Source organism: Syngnathus acus, chromosome 16, assembly GCF_901709675.1.
Source record: "Syngnathus acus chromosome 16, fSynAcu1.2, whole genome shotgun sequence".
Classification (NCBI taxonomy): Eukaryota; Metazoa; Chordata; class Actinopteri; order Syngnathiformes; family Syngnathidae; genus Syngnathus; species Syngnathus acus.
Window position 1 is genome coordinate 9047315 of NC_051101.1, and position 16683 is coordinate 9063997.

Sequence of the window (16683 nt, forward strand, 5' to 3'; positions counted from 1 at the left end):
TATTGTAAACTGTACTGGTGTGCATCACTGGTCAATTGTACAGAATAGTCGTACTAGTAAACACTGGTTTTTATTTTGTCTGCCTTGTTAAATAGCAAGAAAAAACAATGAAATAAAAATCATGCAGAAGTTAAAATGGAAAAGTTTTACTCAATTAAGCCTCAAAATATAAATACATTGAAAACTGATGGCAAAATATATTTTTCATCAACATAACATACAATTAAATCATGTTGTAGTAGTCCCAAATATTGTCAAAGCTATATTACATAAACCCCAGTGTGACCTCTTGCCCTCAGTTTGACCACAATAGTGTGCCCGCAGTCACCAGCAGCAACATAGGGAAGACTCCTTGGGCGTGAATGGACTCTCCTCCGCTAAAGTTGCACAAGTTAAAACTATTGCAACAGCTGACTGCGTTCCCGTTTCCATCGGAGTCCACAAAAGCTGTAGAGGCAGCCCCGTTGCACGTGGCCCTGCTGGCGCACTGTTTCACGATGGCCTTCATGTTACCTGCGTAACACGCAAAAGATCAGCAAATGTGCTTTTCATCCACGTCCTGAGCAGCACGTCGTATGGGTACCTAAAGTGTCCACGATTGTCATGCATGTGTCCAGAGGTGCTTGACATTCCTGTGTGCTTGCGTTGCACTCATCATTAGTGAGAGACGAACTACACACGTAGCAGCTCAATAAAAGTCCTGCAAGGAGAAGACAAGATGTAGAATAGAATACTTTGGTAGAAAAAGTTAAAACCACTATGAATGAATTAGCTCAAAACGACTTTGGACTTTATTCATGAGATCTTTTGTAACAGTAAGAGAATTTTACAAGTCAAAAATGCTAAATTCAGTCTTTATTGTAGGACATAATGTCACCTCAAAAAGGACATGACTAGTTCTCTTGTGTTTTTCATGTCAACAGCACACAAAAAAAAAATTCTTAAATTCTGGAAAATGTCAGCTCATTTGTCTTGTAACAAATTACAGTGGGTTCTTCAACCCTAACTTTGTGTGGAAAAAAAAGCCTGATAACCTTTCAACCTGCAGCATAACAACTCACCTGGAGAGAAGAGTGGGTAGAGGAAGACGAGCACAAGCAGCATCTCGGCTACAATGACTCAGGTGAGTGTGCAATTTGTTGTGTGTGTGTGTGTTGAGTTTCTGTTGGTACAAATCCACTTCATCACAGTTCCATGTTATCTACCATAGTGGCATTCAATTGAAAGTATTTCATAAATGTCATCTTGCAGCGGACTGTGCGTGACATTCCTTGACGTTTGGTTTCACAGATACTTGTCACGAGTTCTTCGACTGTCAATCACATTGTCGAATCCAAGCTACTTCCTTTGTGACGCAAAGCCTTTTTGATTCATGCAAAGCTTGACTTGCACTGCAAAAGTGCTTGACAACTTGTTTGTTTTCTTTTGTCTAGTCAAGTGCCAACTCTTTTTATTAACGCCCTCTCAGTGAGTGAATTGATCCAAACAAGATTTATATCGTGTGCAGATACCAAAACCAAATAAAAGTATTACTCATTAACTCACTGACTAGATAAAAAAATAAAATAAATTATAGACACAAAAATGCAAACTTGTACTTAGATCAACTACTGTATTCTGTTCATTGTAAGTCATTGCGCAACCTGAACTTAAGGACAAACAATATTTTTTTATTTGTCAAGTGCAAACTCAAGTCGGTTTAGAAACAGCATACACAAATGCAGTTCATTTCTCTAATTCAAAAATCAGCTCCAAGCATGCTATTCAGCAGTTTGCATTCAGTCTATTTACATTTACAATGGGAAAAAAAACAACAAATGATCATTATAGGCTAGAGTAAAGTGTGGGAGATTAAAAGTTTTTAGTTATTGGGTATCTATTAGCTAACCTCAGTAAGTTGCAGCATGACCAGGATGAATCTTAAATGCATAAGAAACATACAAAGCAAAATCATATAAGGTTGTACGATGCTGTGGATGTAATTGTAAAGTGTTGGATGAGGAAAGGACCAGATGCTGCTGCTGCTGCAGAGTCAAATGTCTCACTTGTGCTTTCCTGCCTGCTCACTGAGTCTTTAATTTCTTGCCGTGAGGTCTGACCCTTAAGGCAAAACGTCTGATGGAGAAGGACAAAAGAAGACAATAGGAAGTTATTTCTATGAACATTCAGACAGCAGCCAACTCTTGTGTGTCTTCTTCAAAATCACAAAGTACGTGGCTCGGGTCTGATTGTAAACGTAAAAGAGAATCTTGTGTTGCTACCTTCTTTGGTAGAGGTAGATGAAGAAGAAGAGCTCATCTCTGAAACAGGAGAGTTGGTGGGAGGACAAGAATGCCTCAGATGAGGAAAACGTGGAAGCACAGGAGCATAGGTCTGAAATCAGGGTGTTCATTCCCTGGAATGAATGGAAAGACAATCTGATTAAAAAAAACAAAAATCTATCTGAAATGCAATATCAAGAACTCCAGAGGAAAAGTCATCCCACTTACTCTGTACATCAACACTGCCCCCTGCAGGTGGCTCACAGATCTCAGCTGATGGAAAAAGTCACAAGACATCAGATGCTTGAAAGCACACTGTAAAAGGTTAAATTGCTATAATACTCACCTTGTGGTTGATAAATAGCTGAGGAGCCGTAGACAGGAAGCCAAATGCATACACTCCTATAATTAACAATGTTGAAATATTTTTTTCATGCGTTTAATTAACGACTCTGTCTCAAATGTACATGAGAAATGCATGTATACAATCTATGTTATAGGCTACAGCAGGTGTAAGAAAATTAAAATATGCACAAACAATACTATGGCTCACCTGTTACCAGGCTGTTGAGCATCCAGGAGAAGTAACTGTTAAAACAGAATTTATTTATGGGTTAATTCAGCCACAAACATGCACGTTTCATTTTTAAAAGCATTCGTCATCACAAGGACTTTGTCACCAAAAATAATATAAGTAAAATATGTCTGCAACCCTTGTGAGGATAAGCGGTTCAGATGGAGGGCTGGATCGATGGTTGCATGATTACATGGATGAACAATATTTTATTTTAATTATAAAATAGCTATTGGCTCTTATTATTGCGCTAAAACTGTGTTCGCCTTCCCTCAGGTGGACGGCCCACACCCCTTTGGTCCTCCCCCTATGCACGCCACTGTATCAGCGCAATGTGCATGATATAATATTGCTCCAAATACATACGATGAGGCAGAGCAGAAGCACGACAGTGAGCCGCTCACCTTTTTTGCCGTAAGTAGGCCAGTGAGAAAATAGCTCCACTGATGCACAGGGGATAGATCAAGTAGGACAAGTATGTTGATGCCTTGGGAGAAAGAAAGAAAAAAGTGAAATGATCAAAAGGAAACAAATAATATGAACTCATGACTGCAGGTAGAAGCACCTGTGTGTCAAATTCCAATGTCCTCCGCTCTTCCTCATCCAACTTGTTTACCTTCATGTAGAGAGCAAACATTGATTGTCATGTCACTTTGCACGGATGCTAATGTGAATGATACTCACGCAGGGTCGTCTCCACGGCAAGTTGATCCGAAATACTTTCAACACCTTCCACACCTGATGAAACAACATGCCAGTGGTATAGTCCAATTTTTATTTGCTACTTTGTGTTATTTCTGACATGATGTAATACCTCCACACACGCCGCCAGCCCAACAGGAACTAGCACTAGCAGGCTGGTCTCCCCCAGTAGGTGCAGGAAAATCACCAAAATCCCGAGACTTCGCCACAAAACTGTTTTGAAAGTCCGCAAAATATAATGCTTTGCAGGCTCGCTTTATTATTTTCTTATTGTTTGCATGACAGGCTCTTACCAGATTTCCTGGACATTCCTGCCATGCTCTTCTTTTTCCTCCAGGAGCTGATGTCATTTTTAAGAGCCAGAAATTCACAAATGAGCTGTGAAGGTTAGACGAATATCGCATTTTGAAATCTTATACTCATTGATTTTCCATTGCACATTCATAAATCAGGATTTGAACCCAAAGTAACATTTTTCATATGATCAAATTGGACACAAAGTCTTACTTGCAGGGTTGTGATGAGGGCAGTCAGAACTAATAGATACAGATTTGAGCCAACCAGGGTCCCTTTAATTTCATCAATATACTCTTCGGAGAAGCCTGCATCAACAAAGACAAGTGTACGACTCACTTGAAGTTATTCCATTCATCATTTTAACCTTAATTTGAGTGGTAAATTGTTCCATTCATACTCACCAAACTGCCGCAGGGAATAAACCACATCCTGGAGATGGACCCAAAATCGGAATTTCCTGAGAGAAATGCCCTCGTAGGACACAGTGAGGGGCAGATGAGTGGTGCTTCTGTTGATCTCCTATGGAAGGATGTATTAAGTAGTAGCACGCCAATAAATCCTTGATTTTTTTCATATATTTACCATGAGATCTCGCATTCTGAAGCTGAGCTCGTCAATCAGCAGAAGAGGGAGGTAGAGTATCCGTCTTCCTTCCTGTGAGCTGACACAACGTTTTAAGCTTAATGGAGGAATTGACTCATGGTGAATTTCTCCCTTTTATTTTCAGTCCAATCAGTATTCTAGGTCTTTACTGCATTTGATCACGTGACTTACATTCGAATGAAACGGCGCATGTCGCTGGGGAGTCCTCCCTTGGTGAAGGTGAAGTCCTCTGACATCATCGTAACTGACAGGCGGGGTCTCCAGTGGGATACAGGATGCTTTAATTTGGAGCGCTAATCAAGTCACACACACACAAATTGATTTGTAGTTTTTTTTTTTAAAGCTAGATGGTATGATACTTATGATAATGATACTTATTATTGAACTGTTGGTTTGTTTATTTTGGCCAATGACGTTTTGCTCCGTGATTTGTGTTGTCAAACATGCTAAAGATTAGTTTTCCACAAGTTAGCAAACCATTCCTAAGGTTTGGTTGTTCTAAGTATTTAGTAGATTTATTTGTTTTATGTTTAGTTTGACTATAAACTTGCACTGTCTATAGGTATCAAAATTCAGCATTATGAAACATCTGAATAATCGAGTTTTTAAATTGAGTAGATGAAGCACTTAAAGAAAGTCTGTGTACCTTCTTTGTCTCTCTATGCCCTTCAGTGTTTACGGGGCTTATGTGGGTGGTAAGCAGAGCTGCATGATGCACCTCTCGGTTGTCCTCCAAGGGGGAAACGCTGGCCTTGTGGACGTACACTACCGCATACAAGCTGCCGTTGGCGCGAGTCTCCTCAGGTAAGGGGACATTCACCTTCCTGTATGCGCAGACAAACTTTCTTATTGCTGTATTCTAATTTGTTTATAAATCAATATGTTTAACAGAAAATATAATGTGTGGGTGTTTTTGTCACTATGTGCACGTGTGCCTTGATAGTAGGGAGGGATGGGAGGTACCAAAGGGGGAGTCTCGCACATTAAATCTGCAGGACCCCAACTGTGCACCATGTTACCCTATACTACAGTAAATACATTATAGCATTCCACATGAATGAATTGCATTACATACCTACTGTAGGATATGACTATGTACATTCAGTAAGGTAAGTGATTGTTAAAGATGCACCTCTCAAATGTAGAATGCGGGTCAAATGGATCAATTCTCAGAGCCAGATTGAGCTGACTGTTATCTGGAACAAGGCAGGTGAACACACTCAACTGGACGGGAAATAAAAAGACATTTGTCATTAGTCTAGGGGTGCTCATGGGGGGGGGAAGCAGGGACAAAAAAAGCTACCTGCAGTCTTGGTCTGGCCGACAGGTAGGATGTGATGCAGCCCTCCTCCCTTCGTCCCTCATCGCAGGATTTGGTGTTGAGGAATCCGTACAGCAGCCACGCGGTGTGGGCCATGTAGACCAAAAACACCCCCAGGACGAGTTTGGCCATGGAGCTCCTCTTACCGCCGCTGTTCGCAGGCTTAGAACAGCACGATGGGAACATGATGCAGATGCGAACAAAAGGAATGAAAAGTAAATGGGACTGGGATTAGGATTAAGGTCGACAGCGGTCTCGCCGCAGCATCCTCCTCCGAGACGGATGCTGATGATGGATGATGATGCTACGCGATTTTGCCAGCTTCAACGCACACTCACCCACATGGGACGTTTTAAAGCACATCGATAATACCTCATCATACACCTGAGAAATATAAGAATTGTTCATTTAAATATAATAAAATTGTCATTTTCCATCCTAATTTATAGCGATCGTGAATACACGTTTAGACTGATCTACCTTCTCTGAAGATCTTTGGCGTCATCGCGGTGCATGATGGGTAGGACACATCCTGTTTCAGGTTTTCAATCAACCGGCTACTGCAACCACTCGATTAGCATTCCGATATCGAGTCGTAACGTGTGTATTTGTGAGTTTACCCAAGTTTGCAGTTAGCGACGTGAAGTTGACTTGTGTTTCTTGTGCTTGACGTCATTGTCATTAAGATCTGAAGTCGATAACTTTACTTGGAGCGCATAGTGTCTTATTAGCAGCTGCTATGCAAACTAGCAATGACGGTCACGTGAAGAAGGATACAGAATAATGGCAGAAATACGGTAGAAAAACAATTCTCATTTTATACCCTTGAGCCTCTTATTGACATTTCCTGCATACCATTTGTTTTAGCTCATTAATATATTCAAAACACAAATCATATCCTCACTCACAATTCCGTTTCGTTGTTTTGCATGGTCTTGAGTATAGGATTGCTCTGGAGATGAAACTACACAGAATACTGAGCTGCCCAAGGATGTATCTTCCATACAGGGGACATTCTAAACGCCTTTTAGGCTCTGTTGGTGCTCTCTCTTGTATGGGAGGGAATGAAGCTCTAAGTCCCATGGTTGGTCGTGGCATGCTCTACTGCAAAACATGCACAGTGCCACCAATGAACTACAGTGAAGCTGCTCCTGAAGCAAGTCGTCATTTGCTGCTTGAGTCGAGAAGAAGAGGTTCAGCAAGAAACAAGAACCTACTGAGAGGAGGAGGAGCATGGCCTGGTAAGAAGGATAAAACTGCATGATGATCAAATTGTATGCTGATCAAATTGTTGACGCTTAAAAGTATTTGCAATCCAAGTGTTTCAAAAAACGATCAAAATACTTTTGTCGTATTTAAGACCAGCTTTCTTGTACTTTCACAAATCTTGTTTTAAAATGGTCTGTCTTTTAACAGTGTCCTTTGTCCGCCACAGAATGACAGAAGCTCCTCTTTCCACTGTGCCACCACCTTTTGTCGTGGTAAGCTGTCTTCTATTCATAGAAGTCGCTTTTGCTAATGAATGACCTCGTCCCTGTCCAGAAAGTGAGAGACAGCTGACAACAAAATGATTTTGCGTGACCTTAATGACGCTTTAGCAGGATTCACATCATTCGCAGTTAGAAAATAATTTCTCGTATGGTTTGACAGATGAGATTTGACCAAGAGGGAAATGTCACATCATTCGGTATGTCAGTATTTTTGTATAATTTTTTTTTCATGTTGAGTGCATTTACAGTACTTTTTATTGTTTATTCTTTTTCTCTTTTGTAGAGAAAAAGAAAACAGAGCTTTGTCAAGAGCTAAGTCTTCAGGCGAGGGATCTTCGCTTTCAGCACAGTAGCAGCCTCACCACTAGAAACAACTGCATTATCCTACGAATGGAGGTATGCTAAAAATATGGACAGAATGTCTCTTTAGAATAAAACAAATGGATCACATCGTATTGGTAATGTAGTATTTCACATGGCTGTGGTATTTTTTATTTTTTTTTTTTTAAACCCAATAGAGACGCACATATTACAGCGTAAATGCTGCAAAAGAAACATTAAAATGAAAGCTGAGAGTTCCTTAGCTTGATGTATCACTTCCGCTATGGACATTCTTTCACTGCCGCCACAGTGCAGTGTGTCCCCGCGGGGCTTTGGGTGATGCTGAAGTAGAAGAAACAAGAGTCCTCGCGGCTAATCATTTTACAGGGTGTCTGAATATCCTCTTTTCTCGCCACCTTGGTCAAAATGAGGTAGTCGCATTCGGCCTCGCACCTGATGAACAGATAACACACTCAAGGAGAATAAAAATAATAATAATCACGGCCGATGATGATTATAATGAAGTTCTCACCTGTCTTTTTTGAGTCCTGTTCCAAACGCTCGGCAGTCCACGCACTCTGCGTGAGTCAGACAGGGGCCCAAACAAATAGGGCAATGCTCACAAGTCGAACCCGCGTACGGTGGCTCGCAACGACAGCTTCCGCATTCACACATCCCTCTGCCGTTACACAATTGCCCGTTGGACGCCACGCAGGAAGTTGTACCTATGGAGCAGCCGCAATCCTCGCCACTCCAGTCGTTGTCGCATATGCACCGTCCGCACTCGCATTTGCCGTGACCCCCGCATATGCTGGAGAAAGAATGAAACACTTTCTAGCAACAGAATGAAACGAGTCGTCAGGGCTTATTGTGGTCGTTACCTGTTGTTGTGATATGGGCAATCAAAATTGCTGCACTCACAGAACCTCCCCATGTATTGTTCTTTTGGGTTTTCACGACGGTGGCATACGCAGTCGCCTTCCTCGCACGTTCCCCTACCGCTGCACAGTGGAGCATTTGGTCCCTCGCGACAAAATTGCTCATCTCTGCCAGTGCTCGAGTCTTGATCCATCTGGCAATGTTGCTTTCCCTCCCTCGCAGTTCGACTCGCCATGAGGAAACGTTTGTTTTTCAGCCTGGCCAGATGACAGTAGGGGCAACAAGAGGAAAAGACAAACCGTCTTCATAACCATCCTGCAGACAAACAATGGAAATCGAGCACAAGATTTCTTTTCTGTGAAACAATATTGTGAATGTTAGTAAAGCTTTCCTCTTCAGAATAGTTTACTGTAAATAGACATGAGCAAAACTTACTCAAGTTCCTTTTCTTGGCGCTAAGTTGCTTTGGTACGTCTGCCTCTTTGTATGGCAACGCTTCAGTGAGGTTAACTTAAAGTTACTGCCGGACAGTCGGACGACTCCGCTGATTCTGTAAGTCTTGGTCAACTTTATTGATTTCAAAACCGGCCTCTTCTATAGCTTGAGCCTTTGGCCTCAAATATTTACTGATCAGATCTGGCTAATGGACCTTCAACTCAGTGAACCATAACAAGATTTTAGCAAATTGAAACTGGGCCGTCTTTGGAGGTCTTAGTTCAAACGACATCTCAACGTCTTGCGTCCCCACAGACGTTGAAAGCCATTGTGACTCCCCATTGTCTTTTGGTGCTGGATTTCCGTGGGCTGGGGTTAGAACGCTGGCTCGTCCTGGAGCTTGGCCCGCAGCTGACCTCACAGACGCACTCCCTGCCTTTTGAGTTCAGGGCTCTGGAGGCCATCCTGCAGCACAGGGTGAGGCCCATCTTTTCTTCTTTGAATCTGCTTTGACCAACATGACAACGTTAGGCTCAAGCACACCTCCGTCAACAGGTCAACAATTTACAAACTCGGCTCAACAAAGTTGAACCGGAGATATTGGACGTTTTGGAGTCTCTGGTGGATCCGAAAATCCTGTCAGCTGATAGAAGTAAACTGCACGTACTGCTGCAGAACAGTAAGAGGTAACCATGCAGAGTCATGAAGGCAGAGTTGAAAGGAGGTCTGCAATAACAGCCATCAAATAGATCAAGAGCATTTTATTTTCCTCATTTATTTTTGGCCAACCAATCACTTGTATTGACGATGTATTCGATTTGATGTTCACCGTTTGCTGTCGATTTAATGAACTTGTTTGTCTCTTTGTTTGTCGAAACTCGTTGATAGTTTATCAGAGTTGGAGACGGACATTAAGGTTTTCAAAGAGTCCCTGCTGAAGATTTTAGATGAGGACGAAATCATTGAAGAGCTGTGTCTCACCAAGTGGACAGACCCGAGAGCATTGTAAGTCAGACGTTCCAGTGCATGTGCGATTGTTCTGAAGAACAGTGTGTTACATAGAACATTTCCATAAATAAATAAATATTAAATATAAACTTCTCACATGCTTGACATTTTCTTGTGCCATCTCCTGTGAGAAAAATGTATCTTTACCTCAAACTGTGTCCAGTTTTTGGCTTAACTGTTTGTGATTTTAAATTTCTAAACCGTATTTTATCCTGCATTCTTGATTATTTGCTTGTATGGACAGCTTACTCTTATTCTTACATGAGTCTTTTTTACAGTCTTGATTTGTATTTCTAGTGAGGAGAGCAGTTTGGGGATTGACCATGCAGAGGAGATGGAACATTTACTGGATAATTACTACATGCAGGTAATAATGTTAAAAGACCCCCTGAAATATCATTGTTCACCCCATGCCCCCCCCCCCCCCCCCAAGGAAAATAAATCCTAGCTCCGCCCGTGTATCTATGGTGTTTACACATAAACACTTGTGACTTACACACAACATTCTTATGTTGTGCTTGTGTCGTCACACCGGCCCATGCAGGCTGAAGAGTTAAGCAACAAGGCCAGGGAGTTGAAAGGCCTGATCGACGACTCGGAGAGTGTCATCTTTATCAATCTGGACAGGTGTGCATTAGTGTCCTTTTCTTGAAGAATCTGCGACCCAATCGGGTCCAAATCAACTGAAAGGCAATTGCTGTTTGTTCTAGCCATCGAAATGTGATGATGCGTTTGAACCTGCAACTGACTATGGGGACCTTCTCACTCTCCTTATTTGGTCTCATTGGCGTAGCCTTTGGAATGAATTTGGAGTCGACTTTTGAAGAGGTCAGATTGCCTTCTCTTTGGGCTTCACGGTTTGAGATCTCAGAATTTGTGACATTGATTTTAGATGTCCATGTCACCATAACGATATTTATTGGCATCAAAATGTTTTCTGTGTTCCAGGACCCTCGTGTTTTTTGGCTGGTTACAGGATTCATGTTCCTTGGCAGCGGCCTGATTTGGAGGCGATTGTTGTCATTTCTAGGACGACACCTAGAACCTACATTATTACCACCAGTGAGTATATATGCCTTAAATAGTGTGAGAAAATTCATTTCAATTATCTTTTTGTTGTGGTTCTTTGATAGATTCCTCCAGTTTGGAAGAGAAATCTGAAAGCATCAGACATGAAGACTGGATTGAGGTGATGCTAGCTTTATATCTTGAACCTTTAGCACTTTTAAGGCCATCAAACTGACCTCATGTATTTGACAAAGATGCAAATTAGTTGCTTCCCTTCACCCACTTCAGAGTGTGTCAAGTGTTATTTCCTTGCCTTATTTGTTACTGCAATGTATCATAATCTTCTAAAGTGACATATGTCTGTGTTATTTCGGGATAATTAGACAAATGTGTCTGCGTGTAGCTATTTAATTCCACAAATTGATTCATCTTTCTGTGGGTACAGGTTTTTAAATTGTCAGAATTTAGTTGAACTTAAACAACTTGACTTGTGATTTGTGTATTTTATCTTGATTCTGTATTTTGAAATCATACAAAGAGGAAAAGCAGATATTAAATTATATAACTAATGTTTTGGTAACATTTTTACATTGTTGCATGTGCAGTGTCTATTTTCTGCCTCCTAAAAATAAAATACCAGATGTTTTGGTCCTTAATAAAAATAAATAATATAAAATAGTAAACAAATGATTAATCATGCTGTCAGTCCAAATTCACCAGATAATACTTTTTGTTGTCTGTGGGAGTTTTCTCAAGGAACTCTGATTTCCTCCCCCATTCCAAAAAACGTGTACTGTTCAATTGAGACTTTAAATTGTCCGTAGTTTGGAATCCTTATTTGTCCATTTCCTCACCACCATCGTGCGGCTCGTTCATTCAATACACAGAATATCTAATTAAAATAGGACAAGTTTTAACTATGATTTTTTTTAAATGTTTCATTTATTTTGATTTTTTTTTTTTTTTAAATAATCACCTATTGTAATAAATTTGAGGATGACAATTAAAACGGATGCCTGATGTTTTTAATGTTAAAATAAGACAATATTTTTGTGTGAACAAATTTGGCGTAATGATATTTCTGAGTTGTTGTTGTTGTTGTCGTTCAACCCCATAGAGGGCGCTATTACTATACATCACATGGAATTTTTAAGTAAGCAATGTACGAGTGATTCAGACTGCAGGGCACTGAGCATTACACATGATGAAATATTGATGATGGGCGGTGTGATGCAGCTACTAATCGACTACGTCCAGCTTGAGCCGCCGCTCCAGGAAGACTGCCTGGCGGCTTTGCTGCAGGGTTGAGAGAAGGGGGGGGATGCCACGGCCTGTCAGCCTCGCACATCCATCGCCATCTATTTCCCAGTGGGCTGTCCCTGCGGGTTATGGCGGTGCCGACCGCTCTTCTGCACGACGGCCGGCCCAATTTGTTTGGCGATCGGCCGCTGAAAGGCGCTGTGCCCGCCGCGGAGACGCTGATCCTGTATACTATCCACGGCGACGAAGATGATGGGGGACCTCCGGACTCTCGAGGGGAAACCGGTGCTATTACATCCACAGAGGACCTGGTGGACGATTTCGACGGGACGTTGTCTTTGTGTTACGGGGGTGGGAGCTCCACAGTGGGCGACGCGGTGACGGTGAACACCGAGGACACGCTTCAGGGGGACGAGTGAGTAGTAGTGTTGCTGGATGGCTCTTGACACAATGGCACGCTTTAAATGACGTCATTGGGTGCGCTACCACGTTCAATAACGCCAAATGTCTTGCACAACCTGCTATTTTATTTTGAGGAAAATATACCGTAAACAGTCGATGCGGCGTTTTGCAGCACGTCGAAAACAGAACCCCTTGTATGTTTTATCATCATATGCTGTAAACAAGGAATCACCGACCAACCTTTTTCAATTTTTTTTTGTTTTTAACTATTGCATAGGGCTACTTTTTGTGTCTTTGACGCAGTTGTGGACATTGAGAAAATAACATTCATTGGAGTTGACAGAAGCATCTGATGCTACTTTTCATGTACCCACAGGATCTGGGATTCTTTAAGCAAAAGCTATGGTCAAGTGTTGGAGATGGATTGGAAACAGTCCCGGGCACACATGCCCGCATTCAACCCGGAGGAGAATGCGGTCAGTGATCCCATCCCTCCCCACACCCACCTCCTTCCCAGCGTGTCCCACTTTTACTCCCCGCCAAATCTCTCGTCCATTCATCTGACAAACCGTGCTTCGAGCTGCGGATGATTAAATCCCTTGCCCCCCTGTTGTCATGTCTACTTAGAGTCAGACGAGTAACATCGCAGGGGATGTGTCTGAAGTCGAGGAGCGGAAGGAACAACTGGACATGGACTCCATCATCGTCCCGTGTCTCGGCGAGGAACCTCTCTACACGGCCGAGCAGGTGAGTAGCTCCTACGTGTTTGAAATGCAGGAAATTTAAAGGTGATTCTTGCTGTGCAGGTGATTGAAGAGATTGAAGAAATGATGAGAGACTCGTCTGACTTTGAAGCAGAGAACATTCCTTCGCAGTCTGACCTGTGTATGCCCTCTTTGGATGTTCAGTACCCCAGAAGAAGTCCAAGATATGAAGAAAGTGAGTGCTACAATTAAATGTTGTTGGAGGATTGCACCATTTACAAGTGCGTGTGTGCGCGCAGGAGTGCGTCGACTCAACGTGGCGGAGTTGAAAGAGTGTCTGGAGGAGACGGAGGTTGCCGTCACGAGGCTCTCAGAGGAGCTGGTGCAGCGTTTGGCTCTTAGAGATGAGCTGGACTTTGAGAAGGAGGTGAAGAACACTTTTATTTCGGCGCTCATCGATGTGCAAAACCGACAGAAGGAGCATCGCGAGGCGCTGAAGAAGAAGAAGAAACTTAAAGCGACGACGGGAATGTCGCTTGGAACAGTGAGTGTATTATTTGTTGCCGACTTGCTTTATTAGCATGGCAACACAGTGGTCTTGCATTTGCCGTTTTCCTTCCGCTCTTATATTTTTCTTTGTTACTTTTTCCGTCATCCTCAGCGTTTCACTATGGAGGGCCTCTCCTCTGTTATTCAAAACAGCTTTCGACAAACATTCCGGAGTGGATGCAGTGAAAGACAGGTTTGTTTATTTATTTTTTTCCGTGTACTAATTGATGACTGAATGACTACTATGTGAATTGCGTGATGAAGAGGGATGGACATATATATATATATATTATATATATATATATATAGTATATATATAATATATATGGACAAAAGTCTTGGGACATTGAAACGTTATCTGTTAACTGTAGTTGGCTTAAACACACAAATCAATAATTCTGCAAACTTTAATCAGAGTTGGTTTAGTGTGTCCCCAAACATATTTTTTGACACTGATTTTAAAAAAATGTTTTTACTTTTTCATAGCCCATTAGATTTGTTGGATATTTTCATTTTTTGTATTATTATTACTATAAAATTATCATAATAAAAACCTGATGTGCTACAGAAAGAAAAAAAAAATGGGTAGACTCGGAAGCTGCGCAAAAAGATCACCTTGAAAACTATGCTGTGCAAGTCCTGATTTGATTAAATAAAACTCATTGATAATTATATACTTTTATTTCTAGTATTTGACCACCGTCATCCCGTATGAAAACAAAGGACAACCTCCCTCTATCGAGGACCTCCAGATCCTGATCAATAGTGAGTTTCTTTCTTCCCTTAAGTTTGATTCTTCCGCATCATAAATAAGGGACCCCTCGTTCTCATTTCCCCCCATTTCAGTTTTGCATGCGATGAGAGACGACAGCGACAGGGTCCCGGCCCTTTTAACAAACTACATTCTCAAAGGTAGGACATACCAAGTTGATTTTGCAATGCACATTGCTAGAGACTGCTCATATTCAAACTGTTCATGTTGTACTGTTATCAAAAGTTTACAAAATAGACACCACCACAGCGTGTGTGTGTTTGTTTGTCTGTGCATATGTGAATGTGTGCATGCAGTGTATACACACTGTATTTTGTAATCCCACAAATTTGGGTCAAGATCCAAATTCAAATATAGCACACATTTACTTTGAGTGTCAAACATTCCCTCTCCACTTTTTTGGTTTGTTTGTCTTTGTACTTTAATTCTTGTGCTAATGCTGCCTTCCATTCGCTAGCTGTGATGTGAGTGCCAGCCTGGGAGGTTTGTAACAATCTTCATGTGACCTGCACTGTTATGATGTTGTTGCTCACTGTGGCGAGGTGCCCCCCCCCCCCCCCCCCCCCCCCCCCCCCTACAACTGTGGTGCATTTCAACCCCAATTATTTATCCTTAGCTTCACAAATTGGCGTCACTATGCCGCATGGCTGATCCCTGATAATGTGCAGATTGCAGCGCCACTAATAACACTTTGCACAACCGTTGATATTTAATGATTAGACTTGACCCACTCCTACAAAACAATAGTCTATTTTTCATCAATTTGTGGCATACACTAAATGTAATTCTACTACCACCACATCAAGTACACGTACATGCTCTAAAGATCCGTTCCCATCCAATTTTGGCTCATTAGTTTCAAAATAATGCTATTTTTATTGCGACTGGTGTGGTGCGAAACCGCATTGCACAAATGTGTTTGATCTGGAAAAAAACAAATACATCCACAATGATAAACTTATTATTAAAGGAGTTACTTTCTAACTGTCGAAATTTAGCTGTCACTCTTGTATTGAATCTCACGGATTGTGCGTGCGTTCCTAATATTGTGGTTGGTGAATGTGTATTGTAATTGATTAATGGATTCAAATTTTCCCCTCCACTTTTTTTTTTTTTTAATCATTGACCGCATGCTGAGGCGTCACACATCTTAATTGCTAATATTTATCTGTGTGTTGTTCCAGTGCTTTGCCCAACGTAGCCTGGAGGGATGAAGCCAAACACTGGGGAGAGGCTTCTGATGATGAAACCGATCGTTTTTCACAAACACACAGCATATTTATTCACTGAATGCTTCATTTCCATTTTTTCAAGATGCGCCCTTTCAATTTCTTGTGACTTTGATTAGTTTGCATTTTTAATTTCTCTTTTTATATTTATTGTGCGTCAAAGGAATATGCCCGAGGAGCTGCACTGCTTGTGCGATGCAAAGGGCTTTGCATTAATCCAAAGTGCTTCCAACCTACCGAGCTGTGATCAAATGTGCACAAAGCACAACGAGGCTTCCGGGCTAATTTACTCAGAGGACAAGTTTGTATTCTCAATACAGCTGCTGCTTATTATTAAACAGCACTGATACTGCAAAGACATAAACACACAGATAAGATGTTAACAGAGCAAAAAAAGTTCATCCACCAGCAGCAAGAGATCGGTTTGCAAAGCTTCATATACAAACATCACTTATCAGTATTCCACCAACTGCGAAGATTGTGTTTTGCCTAAAATATTTTGCACTGGCTACAAGGAGCTAATTAACTGACTGAACTATGCATTTGAGTGATAATTAGTATTGTCTGACCCAAGTACTGTCAGACACAAGTGTCACTGTGCATGCTGTGAACAAGAGCAGTAAACTCTGCAGGACTTCTATTGATGATTTCCATACATGTTGCCTTTTGAAATTTTGTACATTGTAAAGGGCATACGGTATTTTTACTGAATGTCTGATTACTGGACTGTGTTAAATGCTTAATTGCTCATTTATTTGACAAATGTTCTGTTTTAAATATATTTATTTATGTTGTTATTTGGTTTCTGTGATTCTGAGTGGAAGATGGTTAAAAAAATGTTTGGTAGTGACACAAATTCAACCAATGA

General features: G+C 41.4%; 5 protein-coding genes across 6 annotated transcripts; 2 read left to right on the forward strand and 3 right to left on the reverse strand.

Moving 5' to 3' along the window:
- Window positions 1-118: 118 nt before the first annotated feature.
- LOC119135716 (prostate stem cell antigen-like) lies at window positions 119-1206 on the reverse strand. The gene is made up of 3 exons (XM_037273516.1): window positions 1062-1206; window positions 584-700; window positions 119-513 (listed from the first exon to the last, which is right to left on the reverse strand). The coding sequence occupies exons 1-3, from the start codon at window positions 1102-1104 to the stop codon at window positions 296-298; spliced, it is 378 nt and encodes a 125-aa protein (XP_037129411.1). The 5' UTR covers window positions 1105-1206; the 3' UTR covers window positions 119-295.
- Window positions 1207-1471: 265 nt separating this feature from the next.
- LOC119135707 (cleft lip and palate transmembrane protein 1-like protein) lies at window positions 1472-6228 on the reverse strand. The gene is made up of 17 exons (XM_037273502.1): window positions 5741-6228; window positions 5570-5661; window positions 5084-5261; window positions 4609-4730; window positions 4417-4495; window positions 4236-4353; window positions 4045-4139; window positions 3831-3915; window positions 3650-3750; window positions 3520-3573; window positions 3401-3451; window positions 3240-3322; window positions 2815-2849; window positions 2608-2663; window positions 2490-2534; window positions 2262-2395; window positions 1472-2115 (listed from the first exon to the last, which is right to left on the reverse strand). The coding sequence occupies exons 1-17, from the start codon at window positions 5942-5944 to the stop codon at window positions 2064-2066; spliced, it is 1584 nt and encodes a 527-aa protein (XP_037129397.1). The 5' UTR covers window positions 5945-6228; the 3' UTR covers window positions 1472-2063.
- Window positions 6229-6261: 33 nt separating this feature from the next.
- Window positions 6262-11604, forward strand: mrs2 (magnesium transporter MRS2). 2 transcript variants are annotated; one of them, XM_037273504.1, is made up of 13 exons: window positions 6262-6555; window positions 6704-6999; window positions 7175-7239; window positions 7409-7445; window positions 7532-7644; window positions 9199-9360; window positions 9439-9569; window positions 9772-9888; window positions 10189-10258; window positions 10436-10518; window positions 10602-10719; window positions 10840-10953; window positions 11025-11604. In XM_037273504.1, the coding sequence occupies exons 1-13, from the start codon at window positions 6542-6544 to the stop codon at window positions 11082-11084; spliced, it is 1380 nt and encodes a 459-aa protein (XP_037129399.1). In that variant the 5' UTR covers window positions 6262-6541; the 3' UTR covers window positions 11085-11604. The 2 variants fall into 2 exon arrangements, with proteins under 2 accessions (XP_037129399.1, XP_037129400.1); XM_037273505.1 differs by lacking the exon at window positions 6262-6555 and having other exon boundaries at window positions 6871-6999; window positions 7194-7239.
- On the reverse strand, window positions 7706-9165 carry LOC119135714 (integrin beta-1-like). The gene is made up of 4 exons (XM_037273512.1): window positions 8884-9165; window positions 8451-8763; window positions 8102-8380; window positions 7706-8022 (listed from the first exon to the last, which is right to left on the reverse strand). Exons 2-4 carry the CDS (start codon window positions 8681-8683, stop codon window positions 7851-7853), a joined length of 684 nt encoding a protein of 227 aa, XP_037129407.1. The 5' UTR covers window positions 8684-8763; window positions 8884-9165; the 3' UTR covers window positions 7706-7850.
- Window positions 11605-12051: 447 nt separating the features above from the next.
- Window positions 12052-16612, forward strand: fez2 (fasciculation and elongation protein zeta 2). Its single transcript, XM_037273506.1, has 9 exons — window positions 12052-12574; window positions 12938-13037; window positions 13189-13308; window positions 13368-13500; window positions 13565-13809; window positions 13927-14007; window positions 14504-14579; window positions 14661-14726; window positions 15771-16612. Exons 1-9 carry the CDS (start codon window positions 12288-12290, stop codon window positions 15785-15787), a joined length of 1125 nt encoding a protein of 374 aa, XP_037129401.1. The 5' UTR covers window positions 12052-12287; the 3' UTR covers window positions 15788-16612.
- The last annotated feature ends 71 nt before the right edge of the window (window positions 16613-16683 follow it).

Excerpts from the sequence above, each read along its gene's own strand:
- fez2 (XM_037273506.1), top strand. The coding sequence starts at position 12,288 with ATGGCGGTGCCGACCGCTCTTCTGCACGACGGCCGGCCCAATTTGTTT. Across the intron at positions 13,309-13,367 it reads CTCTCTACACGGCCGAGCAG|GTGATTGAAGAGATTGAAGA; the intron begins GTGAGTAGCTCC and ends CTTGCTGTGCAG. Across the intron at positions 14,580-14,660 it reads CCTCCAGATCCTGATCAATA|TTTTGCATGCGATGAGAGAC; the intron begins GTGAGTTTCTTT and ends CCCCCATTTCAG.
- mrs2 (XM_037273504.1), top strand. Across the intron at positions 10,519-10,601 it reads ATCTTTATCAATCTGGACAG|CCATCGAAATGTGATGATGC; the intron begins GTGTGCATTAGT and ends TGTTTGTTCTAG. Across the intron at positions 10,954-11,024 it reads AACCTACATTATTACCACCA|ATTCCTCCAGTTTGGAAGAG; the intron begins GTGAGTATATAT and ends GTTCTTTGATAG.
- LOC119135716 (XM_037273516.1), bottom strand. The coding sequence starts at position 1,104 with ATGCTGCTTGTGCTCGTCTTCCTCTACCCACTCTTCTCTCCAG. Across the intron at positions 701-1,061 it reads CTACCCACTCTTCTCTCCAG|GACTTTTATTGAGCTGCTAC; the intron begins GTGAGTTGTTAT and ends TTCTCCTTGCAG. Across the intron at positions 514-583 it reads GACAATCGTGGACACTTTAG|GTAACATGAAGGCCATCGTG; the intron begins GTACCCATACGA and ends CGTGTTACGCAG.
- LOC119135707 (XM_037273502.1), bottom strand. The coding sequence starts at position 5,944 with ATGTTCCCATCGTGCTGTTCTAAGCCTGCGAACAGCGGCGGTAAGAGG. Across the intron at positions 4,140-4,235 it reads TTATTCCCTGCGGCAGTTTG|GCTTCTCCGAAGAGTATATT; the intron begins GTGAGTATGAAT and ends TTGTTGATGCAG. Across the intron at positions 3,574-3,649 it reads GGCTGGCGGCGTGTGTGGAG|GTGTGGAAGGTGTTGAAAGT; the intron begins GTATTACATCAT and ends TTGTTTCATCAG.
- LOC119135714 (XM_037273512.1), bottom strand. The coding sequence starts at position 8,683 with ATGGCGAGTCGAACTGCGAGGGAGGGAAAGCAACATTGCCAGATGGAT. Across the intron at positions 8,381-8,450 it reads TGCCCATATCACAACAACAG|CATATGCGGGGGTCACGGCA; the intron begins GTAACGACCACA and ends TTCTTTCTCCAG. Across the intron at positions 8,023-8,101 it reads ACAGGACTCAAAAAAGACAG|GTGCGAGGCCGAATGCGACT; the intron begins GTGAGAACTTCA and ends TCTGTTCATCAG.